The sequence below is a fragment of the Marmota flaviventris genome, chromosome 3, assembly GCF_047511675.1.
Source record: "Marmota flaviventris isolate mMarFla1 chromosome 3, mMarFla1.hap1, whole genome shotgun sequence".
NCBI lineage: Eukaryota > Metazoa > Chordata > Mammalia > Rodentia > Sciuridae > Marmota > Marmota flaviventris.
Genome location: NC_092500.1, coordinates 16,869,574 through 16,894,850, shown reverse-complemented (window position 1 = coordinate 16,894,850; position 25,277 = coordinate 16,869,574). Strand labels below are relative to the sequence as shown.

The 25,277-nt window shown below is 42.9% G+C and overlaps 2 protein-coding genes across 4 annotated transcripts in view; one reads left to right on the top strand and one right to left on the bottom strand.

The window, feature by feature from the left end:
* Positions 1-4,327: 4,327 nt before the first annotated feature.
* Nopchap1 (NOP protein chaperone 1) lies at positions 4,328-24,767 on the top strand. Of its 3 annotated transcripts, none has more exons than XM_027943483.3 (5): positions 4,328-4,461; positions 6,187-6,273; positions 11,254-11,390; positions 13,012-13,257; positions 24,682-24,767. In XM_027943483.3, exons 1-4 carry the CDS (start codon positions 4,341-4,343, stop codon positions 13,231-13,233), a joined length of 567 nt encoding a protein of 188 aa, XP_027799284.1. In that variant the 5' UTR covers positions 4,328-4,340; the 3' UTR covers positions 13,234-13,257; positions 24,682-24,767. The 3 variants fall into 3 exon arrangements, with proteins under 3 accessions (XP_027799284.1, XP_071465677.1, XP_027799216.1); XM_071609576.1 differs by lacking the exon at positions 24,682-24,767 and adding an exon at positions 22,668-22,811; XM_027943415.2 differs by lacking the exon at positions 24,682-24,767 and having other exon boundaries at positions 13,012-18,572.
* Aldh1l2 (aldehyde dehydrogenase 1 family member L2) overlaps positions 24,763-25,277 on the bottom strand; it is a 51,869-nt gene continuing 51,354 nt past the window's right edge. Inside the window, exon 23 of the mRNA XM_027943321.2 lies at positions 24,763-24,847. Within this exon, the coding sequence (XP_027799122.2) occupies positions 24,792-24,847 (56 nt within the window). The 3' untranslated portion in view covers positions 24,763-24,791. The remainder of the gene's footprint in view (positions 24,848-25,277) is intronic.

Here is a 25,277-nt window from a genome sequence, read left to right as displayed (position 1 = left end):
GCCACATCCCCACCCCAATGAAACACTTTTAATAAAAGTATTCATGTGTGGGCTGGGGTTGTGGCTCAGTGTTAGAACGGTTGCCTAGCACATGTGAGGCACTGGGTTTGATCCCCAGCACCACATAAAAATAAATAAAATAAAGGTATTGTGTCCACCTACAACTAAAAATATTGCTAAAAATTATTCATGTGTTCATCTTCTTTCTCATTGCTCATTCATTTATCAAACTTATTCCAAGCTACAGTGATGCGAATACAAAGAAAAAAAAAATACTATACTTTCTCAGAAGGATCTCTAGACAGTAAGCTTTGACTAGGAAGTAGGAAGATAATAAAATAAAAATTTAAAATTCATTATTTAGTGTTTCCTCCTCAGTGCCTACTGTCATTTCTCGCATAATTCTTTGTTCCCTGTGTTTTATAACTTGGTTATTATATGTGTGCTAAATTATAATTACCATAATAACAATAATGCAGATAGTAGTATTGTTACATATATTTTACTCCTCTACTTTTTGAAGCCTTAGGAAAATTATATGAAGTATTATTATCCTGCTTTTTCAGAGGAGGAAATGAAGTCTCAAAGAATAATGATGTGCCCAAAGTCACAGCTATTACATGAGTGATCTGAGACAGGATTTAACCCAGCTCTGACTTATTGAAGCGCTCATGTTCTGTCAGAAATATGCAGAAAGGTTGGTCCAAGATTCCTACTTCTGCTCTGAACCTCATAATAGAGGGGTTTGGGAATACTACAAGTGGCTAATAAAAAAACCTCAAAAAGCAATCAACAGAGCAAGGCATGGTGGTGCACACCTGAAATACCAGATACTTGAGAGCCTGAGGCAGGAGGATCACAAGTTCAAAGACAGCCTCAGCAACTTAGTGAGGTCCTGAGCTGAAAGGAAAGTGACCACAACACTCGGAGCGACCAAGAGATCTTTATTGCAGCGGTGAGAGAGAGAGAGAGAGAGAGAGAGAGAGAGAGAGAGAGAGAGAGAGAGAAGAAAGAGGCGGGGGGGGGGGGAAGAGCGCAAGAGAGTGGAAGCATGAGAGAAGAAAGAGAGAGAGAGAGGGGAGAGTTTTTATAGCCCAAATGTAATGGAGTCTCTGGTCTGCAAGCTGTCTTGTTGGCATACAGTGATTGGGTCACCCAGTAATTGCTAAGGGTGTCATCTTCTGTCTTCAGGCAGACCAGCCAGGGGGTCGGATGTGGGTTTCCTTTGCATCAGACAGGTGGGGGCTGAGTGTTTAGACTTGAGTGGGATTGAGTGTTCAGACTTGAGGCAAACAAGCGATAAAGAACCAGACAGAGGGGGGTCGAGTGTCCAGGTCTAGTGTCCTGCAGCTAACATTGGTTCAGCCTGCTCCGCAACTAACAGAAGCAACTTAGGGAGACCCTGTCCAAAATAAAAAATAAAAATGGCTAGGGATGTGGTTCAGTGATTAAGCTCCTTTGGGTTCAATCCCCAATTCCAATCCCCACAAGCAACAGCAACAACAAAATAATAATCAGCAGAGAAAAAGAGCAACCTACAGAATGGTAGAAAATATTCGCAATAACTATATCTTATAAAGGGCTAATATTTAGAATATATAAAGAACTCCTATGCTGCAACATAAAAAGCTAAATTATCCTGACCTTCTGATTAATTCTATAAGTTCACAGGTGGCCATTCTTGTTAGCATGGTTAATTTATTCACCAGTTTGGGCCTTGGGTTATGCAAGGCAGATGGTGGTTGTTTACTGGTACAACAAGGTGCAGAATCATTCCACCTCAGGACTTAAAATGGAGTAACTCCCAGCACACCACTGCTTTAAAAAATAGAGTGGCCCAAGATTAGGCACAGTCTGAAAACGGCTGTTCTATACATCATGGAGTGACTTAGAGTAGGGCACGGTCTTCTGTTCATACCTTGCACACCATTGGTGGCAATGTAGGATAGTGTCAAGGACACGGTGTGTAAGTTCCTCAGAAAGCTAACAGTAGAATTACCATATTATCCACTAGTCTCACCTCTGGGTAGGTATCCAGAAGAACTGAAAAGTAGGATCTTGAAGGGATATTTGCACACCCTTGTCCATTTCAGCATTGTTCATAATATCCAAGAGGCTGGAGGAACTCAAATGTTTATTGAGGGAGGAATGGGCAAAGAAATGGCATATAATTCAGCTTTCAAAAAGAGGGAATCCTGTCCTATTCCACAACATGGAAAAACCTTCAGGGCATTATTTTAAGTGAAATAAACTAATCACACACAAACACACCCCAAACCAAAACAGAACAAATACTATATGATTCTGCTTATATGAAGTAATCAAACTCATAAAAACAGCAGAATGTTGTTTCCCAGCAACGGGGAGAGGAGACAATGGAGTGACATTCTTCAATAGGTAGAGAGATATTTTTTATTTACTCTTTGGTGCTGAGGATGGAATCCAGGGCCTCCTGGATACTAAGCTGCCATTCTACCACCCAGAACTGTAGGGTGTTTTCTGCTACTAGAGATGGAATTCAGGGGTGCTCTATCACTGAGCTACACTCCGGCCCCAGATATTTTTACTTTTTATTTTGAGACAGGATCTTTCTAAGTTGCTAAGGTTGGCCTGGAACTTTGAGATCCTTTTGGCTTAGCCTCCCGAGGAACTCTGATTATAGATGTGTGCCACCGAACCTGGCCACAGTTCCGATTTTGCAAATTGAAAATGTACTAGAAATCTCCATACTGCTTTCCACATTGGCTGCACCAATTTGCAGTCCCACCAGCAGTGTATGAGTGTACCTTTTCCACCACATCTTCGCCAACATTTATTGTTATTTATCTTCATAATAGCTGCCATTCTGATTGGAGTGAGATGAAATCTTAGAGTAGTTTTGATTTGCATTTCTCTAATTGCTAGCAATGATGAACATTTTTTCATATATTTGTTGATTGACTGTATATCATCTTCTGAGAAATGTCTGTTCAGGTCCTTGGCCCATTTATTGATTGGGTTATTATTATTATTATTTTTTGGTGTTCAGCTTTTGAGTTCTTTATAAACCTTAGAGATTAGTGCTCTATCTAATGTGTGAGGAGTAAAGATTTGCTCCCAAAATGTAGGCTCTCTATTCACCTCACAGATTGTTTCTTTTGCTGAGAAGAAACTTTTTGTTTGAGTCCATCCCATTTATCGATTCCTGATGTTAATTCTTGTGCCAAAGGAGTCTCATTAAGGAAGTTGGGGCCTAATCCCACATGATGGAGATTAGGGCCTATTTTTTCTTCTATTATATACAGGGTCTCTGGTCCATTTTGAATTGAGTTTTGTGCATGGTGAGAGATAGGGGTTTAATAAGTAGTATAGAAATTTCTTGGAAAATTGAGAATGGAACCACCATTTGACCCAGCTATCCCCCTCCTTGGTCTATACCCAAAGGATTTTAAAACAGCATACTACAGGGACACAGCCACATCAATGTTTATAGCAACACAATTCACAATAGCTAAACTGTGGAACCAATCTAGATGCCCTTCAATAGATGAATGGATAAAAAAAAAAATGTGGCATATACACACTGGAATATTACTCAGCAATAAAAGAGAATAAAATCATGGCATTTGCATGTAAATGGATGGAGTTAGAGAAGATAATGCTAAGTGAAGTTAGCCAATCCCAAAAAACCAAATGCTGACTGTTTGATATAAGGATGCTGATTCATAGTGGGGGAGGGAGAGGGAGTATGGGAGGAATATATGAACTCTAGATAGGGCAGAGGGGTGGGAGGGGAAGGGAGGGGATATGGGGTTAGAAATGATGGTGGAATGTGATGGACATTATTATCCAAAGTACATGTATGAAGACACAAATTGATGTGAATATACTTTGTATACAACCTGAAAAAAAAAAAAAAAAGAAAATGTACTAGAGATCCCTTGTACAGCAACGTCAATACTGTGCACACTATTGAACAGTAGTGCACTGAACAATACACTTACAATGCTTAAAATGGTAAATTTTGCTACGTGTTTTCCACAATTTTAAAAACAAATTTAAGAAAAAAAGTGCAGAGGAGGGCAGCTTCATGCTATGCTCTTAATGTTCGAATTTGTTTAAATAAATAGAGCGTTGACAGCTCTAATGACGACGACAGTACCTCAATCAGCGTCAACCTTGCTTTCCCCAAAGAGGGAACCTCTTCCTTGCCCTAGGTATCACGCTAGCCCGGCCGTCCCTCGCCCCGCCCTATCCCCGCCTACAGCTTGGTTTAATTCAATCGCAGCCGTGGGCTCCGCCCCCTCGGCTGTGTCTCTTTCCTGAATCCGGGCTCTTTCCTGCAGGCCGGCTGGGAAAGCATGGAGGTCCACGGTGAGCTTAGCGCCAGTCCCAGCTCTAGCTGTTCGTCGTCCACCCGGAACTGCTCAGGGGCCTCCGTGTCCAGCGAGCTGCTGACAGCGGGGAGCGGTGGCCGAGGAGGTGAAGGGCCGGTGGCGGCGGCGTGGGGTGCGCACGTGCGGCGGAGGAGCCCCGGGGACCGTGCGAGGCCGCGGCGGGCCTCGGGCTGGCGCAGGCGGTTCTGTTCCGCTAGACAGTGGGCGTCCACGCTGCAGGGCGCTGCGGCGGGGCTCCTCGGGTACCTCCAAGCTGGGGCGCAAAGCAGAGCGAGGGCGACGGGCCCTGCTGTCTGTGTCCGAGTACTTGCCGGTCGGGGAAGCTGGTGATCATTCAGCTGAACACTGCGTTCCTCCTCCTCCGCGCACAGAGCTCCCCCAGCGCCGCGCTCTTGGAGGGAGACGTGCACAGAATTTCAGACGCTAACATAGAATTAAAGGATGGTTTCGAATCCTGGTTCCACAGTGGGACTTCTAGGAGACTTATTTACCTTCTCCAAACCTCGGCGTTCACTTTTCGAGAATGGAGGTGGTAGTACCAGTAGAATTTCTGTGAGCAGGAGGAGAATGCATAAAAGGGCCTGCGACTGTTCTTAGTAGGTAGAAGAAAAGATTTTTTTTTTAGTTTGGAGAAAAGATGAGAATCCAGAGCATGAGAAGGAGCTGTAATGACAGTGATAGCCAAAGCTCGTGTAGTGCTTGCTATGCCTCAGAGTTTAATACTGAACATTTAATACTGCACGAAACTGAGCAGAAGGTTCTCTTGTTTTCTCCGTTTTATAGGTGAGCAAGTTGAGGCATGGTGTGCATACAGATAAAAAAACAGATCCTTAAAGAATACATCTGAAGGGATTGTGGCTGGAAAGTAGCAAACCTGTGATGTGATTTCAAGTAGTCTGGGTGCAGCTCTGCTTCTAACTAATCCAATGACTAGTCCTTAAGTAGTAAATATTCAGTGGGTATTTCTTTAACTCTGCTTTGAGGATGAACAGGATTTTTGTACCAGAGAGTGAATAGATTTTCCAGGTATGAAATGGTGTGTAAATCCAGTAGCTGGGGAGGCTGAGGCAGGAAGATTGCAAGTTCAGGGTCAGCCTGAGCAAATTAGCAAGATCCTGTCTCAAAATAAAAAGGATTGGGGATGTAGCTCAGTGGTAGAGCACCCCTGGGTTCAGTCCCCAGTATCACAAGAAAAAGAAAAGAACAAAAATAATAGAGAAAAAGAAAAAGAAATAGTGTGCAAAGACTTGAGTTTTAAAAGTTCTGTTCTCAGAGCTCTCATGGGCTAGAAAGTTAGGTTGACTGGAGGAATAGTGGGTGAGAAAACTCAAAAGGTGGAACGGGAAACAAAATTTCCCTGAAGAGCTGCTTTGCCTAGCTTGGGCATGTCTAAAGAAGTAACCAGATAAGCATATTTTACAAATGAAGAAACAAATGCTCCAGGTTGACTGATTTTACAGACTTAGAAACTATTTCTGGCTTTACTCAACTAATATTATACTGGTGCTGCTTCCTCTATCATTGTAGGCTCGCATTTGTGCACTGATGCATTTCTGACCTGGAAAAATGGAGTTCAATGTGCATTTATTACTCATAGGTGTAATAATAATGATGAAGGAGACAGGCTTAAGAAAGGATATACACACACAGTCAAAATGTACTGAAACTCCGAGTGCCTCTTTTTTACAGTGCTAGAAACCCAGGGCCTTGAATATGCTAGGCAAGTACTCTTTCACTGAGCTACACCCCTAAACCTCAGTTCCTGTTATTTTTATTATACTATAGTTAATCAGTTTCTATGTGTTTTCAGGTATATGGGACCGGTTACTCATCAACTCCAAGCCTAACTCCAGAAAGACCTCCACTCTTCAGACAGTTCGGATAGAAAGGAGCCCGTGTAAGTACCTCATTCCCTGTCTTGTGCTAAGAATGCCAAAGTTTGTCTAATGAAGATGTTATTTGATGGGATAATCTCTGTCTTCGTAAGTCAGACATCAAGCCACAAAGTCCAGTGGAATAAGTCCTATTTTAAAATCAATACATAAGGATAGAATTTCTTGTATCACTCCCCTGCCTTAAGCTGACTTTCCTGTAAAGCTACTTGAGGTATGAAATTTTGGAAGCCAAAAACAATTATTGTTGATAGCGGGGTGTGCTGATCTGCTCCCACAATCCTGGCACTTGGAGGCTGAGGCCCAGGGGTCACTTAAGTCCAGGAGACCAACCTGGGCAGCATAGGAAGACCTACACTCAAAAAAGAAACCGACAAAAACTAATTGTTACTGGTACCGTGTCACATGCCTCTAATCCCAGATACCTGGGAGGCCAAGGCAGGAGGATTACAAGTTAGAGCCCACCTTGGATATATTAGCAAAACCCTGTTTAAATTTTTTTTATAAAACAACAGCAGTGGTTGTAGCTTAGTGGTAGGATGCTTGTCTACCATGGGAGAAATTGCTAGTGCTGCAAAAAAAACAAAAAAAACCCATTATGGTTAATCTCCATGGGATTTTTTTTAAGTAAGCCCCAAACTTAATATATGTCTATGGAAAAGCACCACGACATCCCTCAATTGGACACAGGTACTTAAATGGTAAATGTTGCTTATAGTATGACATAACCAAGCCAGTTCTGTTTATTAATTATTCTATATTAATATTATACTGCACATTTATAAGTTTGTTCACTCACTTTTTAAATGGCTCTCATATAATAGTCAATATGTGTGTAATTCAGATGTCAAATATTTAATGAAAACAATGTAAATGATGCAGGAGGTTATTGTATTTATAAATTAAGAAATCATGAACACTCCAAAAACTGAACCATTCCGTGCACTGAATCTATAGTAGCTAAAATGACTACATGGTAGCTTTTTGTTCAAATTTTGTGTAAACGTAGGTTTTCATTTTGGGAAGGTGCATACTTAGAAGTGAAATTGTTCGATTGTTTGCTTAAATTCATCTATCATTTTGCATTCCTGAAAGCAAGGTAGGAGGGTTTCGTTAGTTGCTGCATATCCTCACCAACATTGAGTGTAGTCTATTCTATTGTGTGTGTAGTGGTATTGGTTTGTGTTTTTTTTTTTGTTTTGTTTTGTTTTTTTAATTTTGAGACAGGGTCTTGCCAAGTTACTGAGGCTGGCCTTGGATTTGCAGTCCTCCTGCCTCAGCCTTTTGAATATCTGGGATTACAGATGTGTACCACCATACTCAGCAAGCATCTTTTCATGTGTTACTGTTTAAATGTTTTTGGTGAACTATTGGTTAAAATCTTTAGTCCATACAGCATCTTTATTTTATTTGTATGTGGTGCTGAGGATTGAACCCAGCGCCCTGCGCATGCCAGGCGAGCTCGCTACCGCTTGAGCCACATCCCCAGCCCTAGCCTTTGTTTTATTGTTTTTTTGCTTTAAAAAAGAATTTTTAAAGAATTTTTTTGGCAATACTGGGGATTGAACCCAGGTGTACTCTACCACTGAGTCACATCCTAACCCTTTTTATGTTTTATTTTGAGATAAAGTCTCCCTGAGTTGCTTAGGGTCTCCCTAAATTGCTGAGGTTGGCCTTGAACTTGAAATCGTCCTGCCTCAGCCTCCCAAGTTGCTGGGATTACCAGCATGTGCCACTGTGCCTGGCTTCTCTGGCTGCTTTTAAGATTTTCCTTACCATTGGTTTTTATCCACTTGATGATGTGCTCCATGGTTTTTCTTGTGATTCTGGGGCGTGGAGATTCATTGACCTTATTGGATCTGTGGGGTTATGGTTCTTGTCATATTTGGGGAAATTTTCACTTTTTTCTTCCAATATTTTTCTCTGTCCCTCTTCCTCTCTTGCCTTTCCTCGAGAAATACACATTTTGCCAATTGAAGTTGCCCCTTTGTTCTTTAATACCTTTTATTTTTTTTTTAGTCTTACTTTTTGTTTTATTTTGGATAATTTCTGTTGCTGTACATTCAAGTTCACTAATCTTCATGATTGTCTAATCTGTTAATCCTGAATCAGGTATTATAGTTTCCTTCTCTACACCTTCAGTTTGAGTCCTTTTATCTTTTATTTCTTTCCTCATTGTGCTTTGTTTGCTTTGTTGAGTGTATGCAGTATATTTATGGTAGTTATTTTAACATTCTTATTGTCATCAGTGTCATTGCTGGTTATTTACATGTTTGGAATTGTGTGTGTATGTAACTGATGATTGAACCCAGGGCTTCACACATGCTATGCAGGTACTCTACCTCTGAGCTATGTCCCTAGCCCATTTAAAATTTTTATTATATTTTTAAGTTTATTGTATTTTATTTATTTGTTCATTTGTTTATGGTTTTTAAAAAAAAAAAACAAACCTGGGTATTGAACCCTGAGTCTCCCATGTGGTGGGCATCCACTCTACTACTGAATTATATAACCTCGGCCCTTTTTTCTTTCGTTTTTTTTTGTTGTTTTTTTTTTGAGACTGGTCTCACTGAGTTGCTCTGTCTTGCCTAGAACTTGCATCCTTGTGCCTCCACTTCTCCAGTAGGTGAGATTACAGGCAGAAATATGGCTTCTGAGAATGATTCAAGCTGAATAAGTTGGTACTTACTTTGCTCCACTTGATTCGTTAGTAAAAAATGAAAACGGAGTGAGGGCATATACAAGCAGTCCCAGAAACTGTGGAGGCTGAGGCAGGAGGATTGCAAGTTTGAGGCCAGCCTTAGCTACTTAGTGAGGTCCTAAGCAACTTAGACCCTGTCTCAGAAAATACAAAGGGCTGGTGTTTTAGCTCAGTGCTAAAGTGCCTCTGGGTTCAATCTCCAGTACCAAACAACCAAGAGTAGAAGGAGATCTGCCTCTGATAATACATTTGAATCTTTAGACAAGGAAATACCTTGATTTTTGTCTGTAGTTTCTCTCTGTATCTGAAAGGGGAGGAAAACTAACAGTTATTCAGTATTCAGGATGTGCCAGGCTGTGTGTGTATACATGGTCTCTTCTTCTGTCTACTGGATATTTTAGTCATCTGTCATATAGCCCTAGTAGTGGCTTGATGAGTTTTGAGAGTCTGTTATGGGGATAGTTTTGCTAGGCCTCTTTTGAGATACAAAGACATTAAATACCCCTTGTTTGTTGACTCCTCTGTATTTAGCAGAGTGCCTGGCAGTTATCACACCTCTATCAGAGGAGCATGCTCAGGTGTTGAGTGGTAAAATCATATTTATCGGTTAGCACTCTTTTTTAAACAGATACAGCATTTTTTATACCTTTATTTTATTTATTCATTTTTATGTGGTGCCAAGGACTGAACCCAGCGCCACGTGCATGCCAGGCAAGCACTCTACCACTGAGCCACAACCACAGCCCAATAGCTTTATTTTATTTATCTAGGTTTTTTTTTTAATGTGGTGCCGGGGATCTAACCCAGTGCCCCATGCATACTAGGCAAGTGCTCTACCGCTCAGCCCCAGCCCCAGCCCCAGCCCCCAGTTAGCACTGTTAATTGCAGGTAAGGGAAACACAGCTCACATTGTCTAAAGAAAGGAAAGAAATTATGTTGGCTTATATTATTGGGGTAAAAGAACCCAGGGGCAGCAATTTCAAGCATATCTGGATCCTGGGACTCCCTGTCCTGAGGGGCCTGTGGCTCTGTGTCTTTAAGCTCTGGTTTTGTAGGTGTTGGCCTGGATCTAGAGCAGGCTCAACCCTCTCTGTGGCAAGTTGCCTGCTCTGTTGGAAGGTTGAGCCTCTTGTTCAGCTGCTCCCGGAGTCAGTCACTCAGAATGTTTCTTGACAGTTCAGACACCACAGTCTGATGAGGTATTAGCCCGACTAGAGTGCTGCATCTCTGCCACCAAACAAACAGTGGCCCAGGTGTGGAAATTGTAGGCATGTGTAGGAGGAGAGATGATTGACTGATAGTAACACAGGCTTAAAGGGGAGATCAGAAAAAGGGGAGCGGATATTGGCAGGCAGTGACAGTCATTGCTTACTTAACTTGCTTAAGGTAAGTTAGGAGGCGGAGCTGGAATAAGTCAGTAACCGCGACAGTCTCATCGTAAGCCTCAGAACCTGGCATACTTAACTGTTATGGCATTGTCTCCTTACTCAGGTACTTTAGAATGCCATCCTTTCAGGAGTTAGTAGTGCTGGGGTTGTGTGAGGAATAGAAATAAAACATGTGAGCCCCAGGCATAGTGGTGCACACCTGTAATCCCAGCTACTCAGGAGACTGAGGTAGGAGGGTTGCAAGTTTGAGACCAGCAAGTTAGCAAGACCCTGTCTCAAAATAATCATATAAGGGCTGGGGTTAGAGCTCAATGGTAGAGTGCTTACCTAGCATGTGGAATGCCCTGTTCAATCCCAGTAATGCAAAACAATTTTTCTTTTTAAAGAAATAATTAGTTGCTGAATTGTGTAGTCTTGTTGCTTTCAGTGGCTTGGTGTGAAGAGGATCATAAGATCATTGTTAGCTGGGGCAACTTAGACTTTGTCTCAAAGTAAAATTTAGGGCTGGGGTTGTGGCTCAGTAGTAGAGTGCTTGCCTCCTTGTAAGCGTGAGGCACTGGGTTTTATCCCCAGCACCACATAAAACAAACTAAATAAACAAAATAAAGATATTGTGTCCATCTACAATTAAAAAAATATTAAAAAAAATAAAATAAAATTGAAAAAACAGCTGGGGGTGTAGTACCTCAGTGGTCAAGTGCTTGCCTAGCATGTGAGGCTCTGGGTTCGATTCCTAGTACTGGGGGAAAAATAATTCAGAAGTGAACAGAGATTTTTAACATGGAAACATTGAATGATTTATTATTATTACTATTCAATGCAGATGAGTTTACAGAGAATCCTGGATTTTGAATTTACTAACATGAATGTTGCTATGCCATTTTCTCTCTCCGTAGTGTTAGACCAGGTTCAGAACTTTCTCCCCCAGATGGCCCAGGCAAATGAAAAACTACGGAAAGAAATGGCTGCTGCTCCACCTGGTCGGTTCAATATCGAGAGTCTCGATGGGACTCTTGGGAAAGTGATACAGATGGTAACTATGCTTTTCCTTCATTTCATACAGTGAAATCAGCATGTGCCTTGTCACCTAAAAGTCAGAGTGAGAACTTGCCCACTGAATCTTTTTGCGGGGAGCAGGAACCAGGGATTGAACTCAGGGGCACTTGGCCACTGAGCCACACCCCCAGCCCTATTTTGTATTTTATTTAGAGACAGGCTCTCACTGAGTTGTTTAGCGTCTTGCTTTTGCTGAGGCTGGCTCTGAACTCACCATCCTCCTGTCTCTGCTTCCGAGCCACCGGAGAGCACGCTCGTTTCCAATACTGCGTAGGAATTTAGACATCTTATGGTGCATTCACCAGTCCGTGAGCTTCTGTGGGTGGAGCTTAGGGATTTAGTCATGTGGAGTCACTGGTGGGCTTTTTCAAGCCAAATATCACATTTGTTAACTTGAAGCATTAATTTGTCCTAGCTGATTTGATTTTTTCCCAAAAGAGGCAATTATAATCTGATTCATTGAGTGTGTGGAAATAAATGATATGCTTATAAGAAATGATCTATCCCATAAGCTTCCAGTGAAATTGCCCCATTTGTACTCATTCCGTGGCCACCTCGAATTCCCTTTGTAACACTAGTGTCTGAACAGAGCTGGCAGCACGGTTAATAGCATCCATTCATCAGCGAATCCCGTTCAGATTCAGGACTGCTTCAGAATAGATCCCCCTCCAAGCACTCTGGGTAGCCTCTTTCCATCCAGGTAATTGTGGTTTCTCCTGAACCACGGCAGTCATTTCCTAACAGGGCTTCCTGCTTCTGCTCTGTTCTCCCTGGGGTCTGTTCTTCTCACAGTGTGTGGCACACAGTTTAGTCCCTGAGGCCTTCCCCGTAGTGTTCCTAATAATGGAAATCCTTCCCAGGGCTGGGTGATCCAGCCCTTCAGCTCACTGTCTCTGCCCCTACCTTCTTCACAGCCCCTTGTCTGCTGTGCTTTGGCTCCCAGTGTCGTTGCTCCAGGGCTTCTCCTGCGTGACTTTCTCACCTACAATGTGTGTGTCTGCATTTCTGCATTTTGACTCATCTCCTTTCAATTGTCACCTCATCAGGAGAACTTCCCTGGATCTTGCCCTATTTTATCTTTCTCTGTTTTCACTACCCTGTACTCTGCTTTATATGTATTTGTTTGTTTCCTTTCTTTCCCCTCTAGAACGGGGGTCAGTAAACATTTTCTGTAAGAGGCCAGATGGGTAAATACTTTGGGCTCTGTGGGCCCTTCTTAGTTCATAAGCTGAGCAAAAGTGGGTAGCAGGTAGGGTTTGGCCTTTAGGTTATAATTTGCTGGTCTCTGCTGAAAAATGAAGGCATGGGTTTTGTTTTGATTTTGTGTTGTTGAATCTCTAGAATCTAGTGGGATACCTGGCTCATGTTAATATTTAAATGAAGGGATGCTGAATGTGTCCAGGATATGTAGAGTAAGGCTATAGGAGACCTTTTAGACCTTAATGTCAGTCATCATTCTGGTGGATCTTGGCAGCTGAAAACATGATAGTACCATGTTCTATTAAAAAACATTTCTTACCCTTTGTGCATGTTTTTTTTGTTAACAAAGTTTTATAGATTTTTTATGAAATAGATTTCTCACCTGATATGTTTTGCAGGATGTGGCCTTATTTGAGATGGATCACTCAGATTCAAAAGAAATGGACAGTTCAGAGGAGAGTTCACAAGAGAGTTCAGAGGACAGTTCAGAATCTGAGGATGAAGATGACAGCATCTCGTCTGAAGTTACCATAGATAACATTAAGCTTCCTAATTCAGAAGGTGGAAAAGGCAAGATTGAAGTGTTGGACAGTCCAGCAAGTAAAAAAAAGAAACAGTGAAGAAATTGATCTGAAAAGAAACAGGTGGTGTATATCTTCTAATTCTGTGAAAAAGAATGTGGTTCACTGGCTGTTTTACATTTCTGAAGCTGATAGTGTTCTTATGTGTTGAAAGAAAAACTTTAGACGAAGTTAATGGTTTATTTGTGCAAAGAACAGTTCATGAATGGGGTAGCTTTCAAAACGGAAAGGAAGAGGTTCAGAGAACTCCAGTCTAGTGATGGCTGACACGAAATAACAGAAATGACTTGATTTGTGACAGTGAGGCATTTTTCTCATTTGGACATGTTTAAAAGGAAAACTTTTGCTGGGCTTGATGGTACACACCAGGAATCCCAGTGACTAGAGAGTCTGAGGCAGGAGGATCACAAGTTCAAGGCCAGTCTCAGCAACTGAGCCCTAAGAAATTTCGTAAGACCCTGTCTCAATAAATAGATAAATAAATAAAAAGGGCTGAGGATGTAGTTCAGTGGTAAAGCCCCTTGGTTCAATCCCCAATACCTTCCCCAAATAAAATAAAAGGAAAATTTTAGATAAATTTAATGGTTCATTTGAGCAAAGAACAATGCATGAGTTGAGTAGTACTGAAAATGGAAAGAGGTTCAAAAAGCTCTGCTCTGTAGTGAGGGCAGACGTGGAAATAGAGCGCAGAAATAACTTGATTGGCTACAGTGAGGCTTTTGCATTATTTGGACAAGTTCTAAAGCTCAGCTGTTTGTTTGGCTGAAACTGTTATTTGTTGAAAGCCCTCCTCCTAAATTAGATTTCAGTTTATTTCTGGGCTGAGGTAATGTACTCATTACATAAGATCTTAGAGTACTGGAGACAACCTCAGGATAGTGGCCTCTTGCTTATTTAATTTAGCATATGTGACATCTGGTGTGTTTTGTTTCTCAGAGAGACCAAAGCTGGCCCTTGAAGATTTGTGATATATAACATTTCTGCATTTTCCAATGCTACACTGAGATTTTATTTTGTACTAAAGAGATTTGGTGTTTGGAAAGCTTAACTTTGTGTATGATGATGATTGACATCTTTCTTCAGTATGGGTTTCTAGAAATAACATATTTATTTTAAAGTAAAAATATAAATTGTCAGTTTGTTTCTATTTTAAATTACCTCATGGATAAAACAACCCAGGTTTTCTGTAGGTCACCCTGGTGTTATAGTTGATGCTGCTGCTGAGTGGCCATCATTGTCCCTCTCCCAACTCACATTGAGGCCGTGGGACAAAAAAAGACAAGCCTCTTTTTCTCAAGTGACTTGGGTCAAATCTTCTAGTTGTTGAAGGTACTGCCCACTAGAGGGTCAGAGGGAGCTGACATCAAGTTTGCTACCCGTAGAAGGAAGGGAGTGAGTACAGTGTCTTCACATGAGCAGATGTCTCTCTCCAAGCTGGGCATCCCCTCAAGGTCTCCCAAGGTAGGTCCTGACTAGTGGCCACTGACTGCCGCCTCTGTGCCTTGCTCAGGAATCTTGGCTCTGCAGTGTCCATCCCTAGTCTTTATCTCTCGGACTTTTCAGTATTTTACTTAATACTGTCCCGGAAGACCTCGTTGATCAGTGAGCAAAGGGAGGGAGCGTGGCCTTTCCTTGCTCCCACACAGTGCCAGTCAGGGATTGCCTGGCTCAGGGAGTAGTGTCTCCAGGTGGGGTCGTGGTAAAAACAAATGGTGGCTAAGATCAGGGCTGTCACCCCTGGACACATGGTGTCTGAGTACCCTGACCTCAAAGGGAGGCGGCCCAGATCTGTTCCCATTACCAGGGTCTAGGCCGGTAGATAACAGTGAGACGTGGGAAGCTCCTGTAGGGCAGGGGCTCATTTTCCCACAGCCGGGAGCCACATGAGTCCCAGGAAGGACAAAGGCCCACCTCCTTTCTGCCTCTCTAGGTGCCCTTTGAATAAACTGCAGGGGCCCCTGTTCTGCGGGTTAGTGGCGTTGATGGTCTGTGTGCCATCCGAGGTGAAGCCTGCCCTGTCCCCGTGTGTTAAAACCCGTGAACTCTGAGACTGCTTCAGCCTGATTGTTCCCTTATCCTTTTCCCACTTTAGACAGTCAGTCCTTTCACTTCGGGGTTAAGTCCTCTTTTGTTCTTTACTTTTTATCAAAGGTGTCGGGTGACCACATACTCGCCCTCCTGCTCCTCCCCTTCCCACTGGCCCATTGCTCTCCTGCACACTCCCGTGACTGCTCTCTGCTCTCTGGAGCCTGGCCCGTCCCCCCCACCCCCACATGCTTTGCCTGTTCTCCTGCCCTGTGCGCTCACCGTCCATCCGGCCTGCTCAGCCTGCCAGGCTGGTGGCTTCCTCCCAGGGCTCTGCCCTCTGTCCTGCCTCTCTCCACCTTCCCGTGAGGCTGCCCCTCCGAGGTGGTGGACCTGATCAGGGCTCCCCCTTGCTCCCTCACGCTCCATGGCGCTCCAGCTCTGGGCTCCTGGCTGTGCCCGCTGAGTGGGGCAGGACCTGGGAATGAGTGGCGGGTGAGTAGCGTGTCCTTTAGTCAGTGTTTTTGCAACTGTGATGAAAGGACCCGACCAGGACAGCTGTAGAGGAGCAAAGGTGTATTTGGGGCTCAGGGTTTCAGAGGTGTTAGTCCACGGCAGGCCGGCTCCATTCCTGGTGCCCGAGGTGAGGAGTGTGGCAGAGGAAAGCGGCTCACGTGTTGGTCAGTCAGCGGAGCCTCCATTGGCCAGATACAGATACACCCGGGGCCACGCCCCGCCGCTTCAGACCCCTCAGGTAATCCAGGGGGTTGATTCACTGATTGGGTGGAGACTCACAGCCCATCATTTCTCTGAATCTTCTTGAACTGTCTCACATGTGAGCTTTTGGGGGACACCTCACATCCAAACCATAACATGTAAATGACCCCAGAGGGGACATGAAGGACATTCTGCCTCTTCCCTGTCAGGAATAGATCCCAGAGCAGGCTCCTCCTGCCCCTCCCCTGTGCTCCCCTGGAACTGGGCCTGGCCGAAATCAGTGATTTCTAAGCTCACACAGAGGAGCCCCCTGCTGGAGAAAGCGTGCATTGGAGAGCCCGTGTGTGGCCACTTTAAATTGCCACTTCCCATAACCCTGCTTGGGTGGTGCCACCCTCTTCCCTGTAGAGTCAGTGCCAGGCAGATGTCAGCTTACCCCATAAATGCCTATAGAAAATGGATTGAATCACACTCCAGCTCCTCAGTTTCTGTCCCTTTACCCATTTCCTCTGGTCCCCCACCTAGTTTCCTCTCCTCTGGTCCTCAGAGGCCTATTTGTTGTGTGACCCCTCCTTTTCTGTCTTGCACCTCAAGGCAGGGAGGGTGGAGAGCCCTCCTCTCGGTCCATCCCTTTTCCCCTCCCTCTTCCTGTGGCCTTGGTAATGTCTTGAATTTGCCACTCCTGCCTCAGCCTCAGTAGCTGGGTTTACAAATTCATTCTTGATTTTATTAAACTTTTGGGGATCTCATCTGGGGTGGACCCAACTTTTCTCAGGAAAGAGACCTGAGAATTTACCGTTGGTCTCTGAGTCTTAGAGGTAAAGGGACTTTTTCATTAGAGTTTTCAGGTTCTCTTTGATTCCTTTTCTGTCCTATTCTCAAGGGCCCAATGTGTCTTATAAATACTCAGTAGATAATCCTCAAGATTACTTCTTGTCTTTCCTGTTCGAATTTGGAACCAGCTGTGCCTCACTACATGTATGAAGGTCTGGACACAAGTGTCTGCTGGAAAGGTCGTACAGTACTTTGTGGTTCTGTAACTGAACACAGCGGTTTGCCCCTTGGCAAGTGCAAAGCCAGTAACACAACCAGGGCATAAAAAGTGGGAAGAGGTTTACTTTTGTTAAGAAAAGAGCAGCAGGAATAAATCCTAAAGTCGTGTCTCCTGGCGAGGGGATTTTGTCAGGGAGACTTACAAAAACTCATACTAGAGACGTTGTGCTCACCTGCAGAGGCAGCACCTTCCTGAGCATCCTCAGTTTGAGATCATGCTTTTATTATCAGAGATGGTGGCCTGAATGCCACTGAGGAGGAAAACACACAGCATTGTAGGGACATTATAATGAGCAGAGTTTACTCTGTGTCACCTAGTGGAGGGACTGGGTGGCTTTGGCTAGTTTAAACCACTTCCTGGTGTTTTTTCCCTGGAGGGTCTTACCTGAAACTAAATAACAACTTGAAGGGACTCAGCAGTCCCTTCACAGTATCTTCTTTCCCTACAAGTGCAGATGGTTGCCCCTAAAAGTTCCTACTTAGTAGCAAACAATACCAGACCAAAAAACTGAAGAATTATTAAGTACTTCCAGTGCATCCCCCTTGGAAGTCACGTCACGGTGTGAAGAGTATCCGTCAGCTTCACTACTTAGCATAGTAGGTGGTACACAGTAGGCACTGTCGACAAGTGAGTCAGTGGATGGTGTTCAGGACATTGTGAACGCTGGTAGACTGTTCTGGGTAGGGCAGTGTGAAGGTGTAACTTCACACTGAAATATCCTAAGTAGACTGAGTGGCCAGGGAAGAGAGGATGTCAGTGTGAAAGTAAGTCTCGTGTGTAAAATCCTCACACTCCTCTCCTGCTCTGGCTGTCGGGTGACACAACTGTGCTTCCTGTGCAGCGAAGGGCGGCAACTAAATACATACTCTAGACATTCTTATGAGATGCTGGAGAAAAAAAGAAAACACAAAAATATAGTACACGGTAAGGATGTTATTTCAGTAAGTATAAAATGGATGAAATATTCATAAAGATTGTCAGGATAAGCTGTTTAAAAAAAGGTCTGATTCTAGCCTCATGTGCCAAGATCAATTATATATGGATTAAATATTTAAATGTAAGGAAACCTATAAGGGGTGAATACCACAGCATGGTCATATTTAATAATATAATTGGAAAGGTTTTCGTTTTTAGAGCATAACCTCAAAGCCGGATATTACAAATGAGAACAGAAAATTCATACAAATAAATATTAAAACCTAGTGAATTCCAAAGAAATTTCAAAGGCAAGGATAAATCAGGGAAAGTATTTTTTTTTAATATTTTATTAGTTGCTGATGGATATTTATTTATTTATTTACTTATTTATTTATGAATATGTGGTGCTGAGGATCGAGCCCAGTGCCTCACACATGCCAGGCAAGTGCTGTACCCCTGAGCCACAACCCCAGTCTCTGGGGAAAGTATTCGTACATGTGACAAAGAATGAGTGTTATAAATGTATAATGGGCTATTATAAATTAGGGGGATAAAATAATATTTCTGTAGTGAGAAGACGATAGGACACAAACAAGTAATTCACAGAAAAAGAGTTCAACTTGTTAAACACAAGATGTGCAAATAAAATCAAGTTTTTTTTGTTGTTGTTGTTTTGTTTTGTTTTTGTTCTAGTACTGGGGATTGAACCCAGGGGCCTTGTGTATGCCAGGAAAGTGCTCTACCAGTAGTCTCCATCTCAACCCCAAGACGTTCTTTACCTATCAAACTGGCAGGCTGTGTGGAGCTGGCATTACTGAGCCCGTTCTGTACTTGGCACTGTTGCTCGTGTTTCCATTTTAAGAGTCAACACTACTCACACAGAAGTAAAAATTCTTTGAAGCGTGTGTTTCATGTTTGTTGACTTTATTCTGTGGAAGGCACACCTTTATTAAAAAATTGTTTTCATGGGCCGTTTCCCTCAGTCTGTGGAAAGTAAATCTCTTGTTCTTTGGTTTGTCCAGCCTGCAGCTTGCTCTGATAGGACACAATGGCAGCCATTCCAATAGTTCTCTTCCTACAAAGGTGAATGAAACTTTCTCTTCCCACTTGTGAAGCACCTACTGCCTTTCAGAGGTTCCCTGACAACCATAAATCAGGAAATTAGACTGAATGGTCTTGGATGTGAATTCTAAATGAATATCCCAAGCAGTGATATTTTAATTGTGTATAAAATATGGTACTTAATTAAAAAAAAAAAGCTATGTTGCAAAGTATTGTGTGTTATTGTGTCCATTAATGTGGTAAGAATTCATGTATTTCCCTCTGCCTAGCAAGTGCCTTTCACTTGTTTGGAATATACAGTAAGTGTACATTAAATGATTTTTTTCCTTCTCTTTACGCAAATAAAGTAATTCAGCTTAAACATGCGTTCACAGTCCTGATTCATAATCTCAAAGAAAAAAGACAATATACGTATATGTATGTAATTCTTTTCCCATAAGTTTAATGTGCTCTTTGGATTCCCCATCATGCAGTCATGGAGCCCGCTGGCCTGTTACTGGTTTGGGGTCAGTATGTGATGTGAATCTTTCTGGCGAGGAGTGAGGAAAGGCTGTCAGAGTTTTGGGAAGAAGGTATGTCTCATTCCTGAAAAGGAAGCACTTAGACAATTTTTTTCTTCTAAAAAAGTTGTGTTATGAGGGATCTGTTTCCTGGAGCTCTTGTCTCGCGGCCATGCACGGAGCCAGCTCTGGAGGGTAGAACCAGCAGGGACAGCAGAGAAGCAGAGGCCATCACTAAGCTTCTGTATCCAGTGTACTATTCTACTCAGACTTCTTTTATGCTGGAGTAAATTTTTTTTATTGTTAAAAAAGAAAATGGCTATCTCCTTATGAAAGATCATGTTTCTATCCACTTGACAGATGAGAAAACTGGCCTAGAGATGCTAAGCACATTGCTAAGGCCTCACAACACCAAGTTAGTGAGGAGTCAGCGGCCTGGCCACCATGGGTGCTCTAGGCACGGGCCCCACACACACTCTGAAGCTGTCTGAATCAAGTCCCAGCCCAGCCACTTATTTCAGTTCTCCATCTGTAAAGTAAAGATAATGGGATCTCCTTAATGTGATTATTGGAAGAGATTAATGAGTTGATACACATTGCATGCCTAGAACAGTGCTCAGTAAGTGTGAGGAGTTAGGATGCTATAAGAAAACTCCCCAGTGGACAGAGATTTGGGGAAACAGATTATAGATAGATCACTGCATTCTTTGACTCAGGAATTCCACTTTTGGAATTTATAGCAATTAAATAAGTATGACTTTGGTCACAGATTTTTATGTAAAATTTAGTGTGACATTTAAAATAGCAAAAAGCAAATCTAAATGTCCAAGAATGGCAGAGAAGCTGAGTTAAAGCCATCAAAAATAGACAGAAGTGTATTTATTAGCATAGATGCTTATGATATATTGTTAATTTTAAAAGCAAGTAACAAAATTATGTTCAACTTATACTAAATACAGTTTAAAAAACCTGTTCATGGGCTGGGGCTGTAGCTCAGTGGCAGAGCACTTGCCTTGCATGTGTAAGGCACTGGGTTCAATCCTTAGCACCACATAAAAATAAACAAGATAAAAGCATCTGTCCAGCTACAACTACAAAAAAACAAAAACAAAAAAAACTTGTTCATTGCAAAAGTTTGGGACAGTGTCAAATATCACCTGTTGTTTATTGCTGTATGAAGAGATGGTTCTTACCTTCCCGTTTTACATATTTTTTATGTTATTTAACCACTTAAAAAATCCACTTAGGCATTATTCATACAGAAGTTGTAAAATAACCCACCCATCATGTCTGATGTCTGTCCACCACCTTTCATAGCTTCCTTCTATCCTCGGTTTCCCTCTGCTTTGTTTTCTTGGAGAGCAAGTGAGGAAAACCAAGTGTGGTTCCTTACCCTGGGCTGGGGCAGACAATAGCCATTGTGCTTTTTTAAATTTTTATTTTTTTAATTGAGAAATACTTAGTGTGTACCAACTATTCCCTACCCAGGTCCTGATTTAGGCATCGGGAATAAAAATTATCTCAGCTTCATTAAGACCAGCAGCCTCGTTGCTGGAACACTCAATAGCTGTGTGATTTGGGCAGATTACTAAACTTCTCCATTTGAAAGCAAATATTTATTGAGCGTCTCTTACATACTAGGAGAAACAGTATTGAACAAAACACAAAGCTTATACTCTAATGGGAACATATCAATGTTAAATACATGCCAGACAGCGATAAGTACTATGAAAACACAGCGTTAGAATAAAGAAGGTATGAGTGTAGGGTCATGTGCTATTTAAGGGAGAGTAGCCTGGGAATGTGTCCGGAATAGGACGATATTTGAGGAGAGACCTGAAAGAAGTCAGGGAGCCATGAGGCTGTGTGGGAGGGTTGGAGGAAGAGGTGATGCTGTGCTGGCGCCCACGCTCAGTTGTTGACCAAGTGGATCTCATCCGGATTTCATGTTCAGAGAGGTCCGATTGGTAGCTTGAAATCCGCCCTAAAGATGCCTGCAAATGCTACAAATCAGGGTTCCTGCCCCAGCCCAGAAAGACATCTGTTAGATGGGAGAAGGGAACAGGAAGTCCAAAGGCCCTGAGATGGAAGCATGATTATTGTGTTTGAGGAACATCAGGGCAGATCAGAACAAGAGGGAAACGGACAGCGATGGGTGGGAGCTGGCCAGAAGCCAGGTGGACGGGCCATGATGAATACGCTGGACTAAGTTATTGTAAGCAAAACGCGGGCAGAGGGGCAACACCATCCAACTTAAACTTTAGGAGGAGCCGCTGGGAGACTTTGACAATGGTCTGGGTGTGAGAGGGTGGCAGTTGGTGATGGTGGAGGTCGTGAGAAGAGCACCTCGGTTTACTTGCTTCTTCAGATAGCGTGATGGTTAAGAGAGGTCTCCAGGGTGCTTGGCATGACGTTGGACACATAGCAGGCCCTTGGCAGGTGACAGAATGCCATCCCTGGGATGCTGCACATCTAGTGGGCAGGCACACACCTCCGGTACCAGGTATGAAAGCTGAGTTTAAGTGGGAGCCTAGCGAGCAGGGCAGCGGGGAGGAAAGGCCTAGAAGGGAGTTAGCCAAGGGAGCCGCCTTCACAAAGACCTGAGGACGGGGGTCAGAGGAAAATAGAAGGGCTTGGTCCCCAGTTTAGGAGTTAAATCAGATCATAGCTTTATCCTCTGGCTTAGCCAGATAACTGGTGATTTGAAGGAACAATGATGATTTAATTACCCAATGTGTTAATTAAGCCACCTAACCACTGTAGATCATTGTGTTTAATTTAAATTCATTTACTAATTTTATTGGAGCCTGTGACTATGATAAACACTCAGATATAGAAACTCAAGCTCATAAGAACTTTATAGAACTTGTTACGAAGACAGAAGCTCTTAATCTGGGGCCCATTTGTAGCCTCTGGGAGATCTGTGAATCCCTTGAAGATACTTGCAGAATGATGTGTGCGCACATGAATTTGGGGGTAGAAGTGGGACAGAGGGATCTAGCTTTATCAGATTCTCAGAGAAGCTTGGGATCAATAACACTGCTACTGAGATTAATGCTAATTAGAGAATAAAATCTGTTCAGAAGAATAGGTACATTTTTGTCTACCATTCTATTATTAAAATAATTTGAAAAAGTGATACTCCAAATCACATGAAATCGGTTAAAACACTTCATAGAGAAGGGGTCACTTTCCAGGTGTGGTGGTGCATGCTTGTGATCCTGGCTACTCAGGAGGCAGAGGCAAGAGGATCTGGAGGTCAAGACCAGTCTGGACAACTTCGGGAGTCCCTGTCTCAGCAAACGAAACAAACGGACAATAAAAGCGGTTGCTTATCCTAATGCCTTTGTCATTTTATTCAAATTTGCACTGTCATTTTGGGCCCAATGTTCATTCTGACAGAATTTCTGATGGCAAATGGACTCTAGTATAATTTAAAATACCTACAAGCCACAGTTGCTCTGTTGATCATGGCACCATCAAACTGGTATCCTTCCCTTTGAAAGTGTTTCTGCCTCTGTTTTTGTTGCTGTTTATGGATGCCTTACATTTCCTTCCTCTAGTCTCCTAAGTAATAAGTAATGGCTTCTTCAAAGCCTAAGAGATAGGCATGTTCGCTGAAATTGTAATTCAGAAGGAGGATTAATAGAAGTTAATTGCTCGGTCATCTTCTGGAGACTTCTGTGATTCAGGAGGTCCCCTCTTGTCATGTTAGGTCATAATTTACCACCTGACTACTTTTGACTGAAATGGGAAATTATGTGAGTACGTTGTGGGCCACGGTGGCTGCCGTTTCTTGAGCACAGTGGTACACTACTTGTTCAGCGTGTTGTATACGTAACTGAATCCTTGCTATACCCCAGGAGATGGGGATTGATCTCCTCTTTTAGATACCAGACCTAGACTGGGGCATGTTGATAGCTGACTTTCTCAGGGTCACACAGCCAGCAAGCAGCAGAACTAGTCAGTAGAAAAGTGGAAACGAAGATGTCCTGTGGCAGACAAGGAAGCCACTGGAAGGAAAGTGACTTTCCCTGGTAGCATTGCCACTGTTCTGCTGTATCAGGCACTTGTTAGGATAATAGATGAGAAAAGTAGTCAAAGAATTGATGATTACTGGAAAAGGTTGTGGGGAACCAATTAATTAACCTCTAGTTAATTAACCTCTCTCAGTGTCATCCTAAAACAGTGATAGAGGGCAACAGCTGACCTTAGTATTCACTCTGAGCAGCACACAACACAAGGTGCTCCTCTCCTACCCCCAGTGCAGGGATTGAGCAGGGCCTCACACACTGGACTGGTCTTCTCCCACCCAGCAGCCTCCACAAGCCTGACATTTTGAGACAGGGTTTCACTATATTGCTGAGGCTGGTCTGGAATTTGTGATGCTCCTGCCTCAGCCTCCCGGGCAGTTGGGATGACAGGTGTGTCCACCATGCCCAGCTGTGCTTTTCTTATATTGTCGCATCAAATCCTCATAATAGGGGCCCTGCGGAAGGCATTGCTGTCCCTGTTTTACACATAAGGAAACTGAGGCTCAGAGAAGTTGTGTCGGTTTCCCAAAGATAGTATGATGGTGTGATATGAATCAAGATCGGCCTTCAAAGCCTATTTACTTGCCACTCTGTCTTATTATAAAAGTCACTTTGTAGGCTATTTAGTAAAATTTAAGCCACGTGAGGTCAAAGACCACATTATTAAATTTTGTGTATGCCTCAGAACATAATAGAGTTGTAATCCCATGTCGTATCTACTAGGTGGATCCCCAGGAAATGTTTTGGGCTGATCACCTTCACAGTGGGTTGAAAAAGAGAACATCAAAGACACAAAGAAGGATCTCACTCCAAAAGAAATTCCCTTCACATTCTTTATAGGATCTACTGTTCCTTGAAAGCAAAATTATAGAAAATCTTTTCAGTATCCCATAGGTTTGCTTCAGGAGTTAAAACCTGTACACACAGATTCTAATAAATGCACCTTATATCTTATAGCTGCTTGATATTGATGTTTTCAAGATGGACAGCCACGGATAGATTAGTTTTAGAAGAGAAAATGACCTTGATATTTTAGAAATATATATGATACAGAACATTGTCAAAACCCAACACTTGCCAGTCATTTTAAGGTATAAAAGGTGTATTAGAAAATACTCAGGCACGTGTGTAAATGCCCAGACAAGTGGCCTGACCCTCTCATGGTCCATGTGCACAGGTTTTGGCTGCCGGCTGGTCTGCCTTCTTCAGCACACCAGGCTTCTCCAGCATACGGAGTTGAGAAGTGGGGCTTCCTGTCCCGGGTTTCCTGATGATGATGGCGTTGTTCTAATACTCCAGAGTCACCGTTTTGGTTTTGAGGTATTCGTTTAGAGCTTCCTCACCTACGGAAGAGAATAGCAGTTGATGGACCAAGTTCAAAGTTGGATGTGGTACTACTGGCCTTCCAGACATGGGCATAGGTCACAAAGTAAAAGGAATGTCACCCAGACCAGCGCTTCTCAAACTTTCAGGTTCATGTGAATCAGCTGAGGACTTTCGTAAACTGTAGGTTCTGATTCAGCTACTTGGGGAGAAGGTTAGACATCCTAACTGTTCTCCATTGATGCTGCTGGTGGTCCACAGACCACACTTTGAGTAGTGAGGGCTTAGGTCAGCTGCCAGGCCTGCTCAGAATCAGTGTTGGTTGATCAACCTTCCTGCTTCATTTCCCTGCATAGTGATGAGTTACATCTTTTTCCTTTGTTCATATGAGATACACAGAAGTGACCAGGATACTGTGTTCTAGATTACATTAAATGAAGCAGACTGGAG

Excerpts from the sequence above, each read along its gene's own strand:
- Nopchap1 (XM_027943483.3), top strand. The coding sequence starts at position 4,341 with ATGGAGGTCCACGGTGAGCTTAGCGCCAGTCCCAGCTCTAGCTGTTCG. Across the intron at positions 6,274-11,253 it reads TCGGATAGAAAGGAGCCCGT|TGTTAGACCAGGTTCAGAAC; the intron begins GTAAGTACCTCA and ends CTCTCTCCGTAG. Across the intron at positions 11,391-13,011 it reads TTGGGAAAGTGATACAGATG|GATGTGGCCTTATTTGAGAT; the intron begins GTAACTATGCTT and ends TATGTTTTGCAG.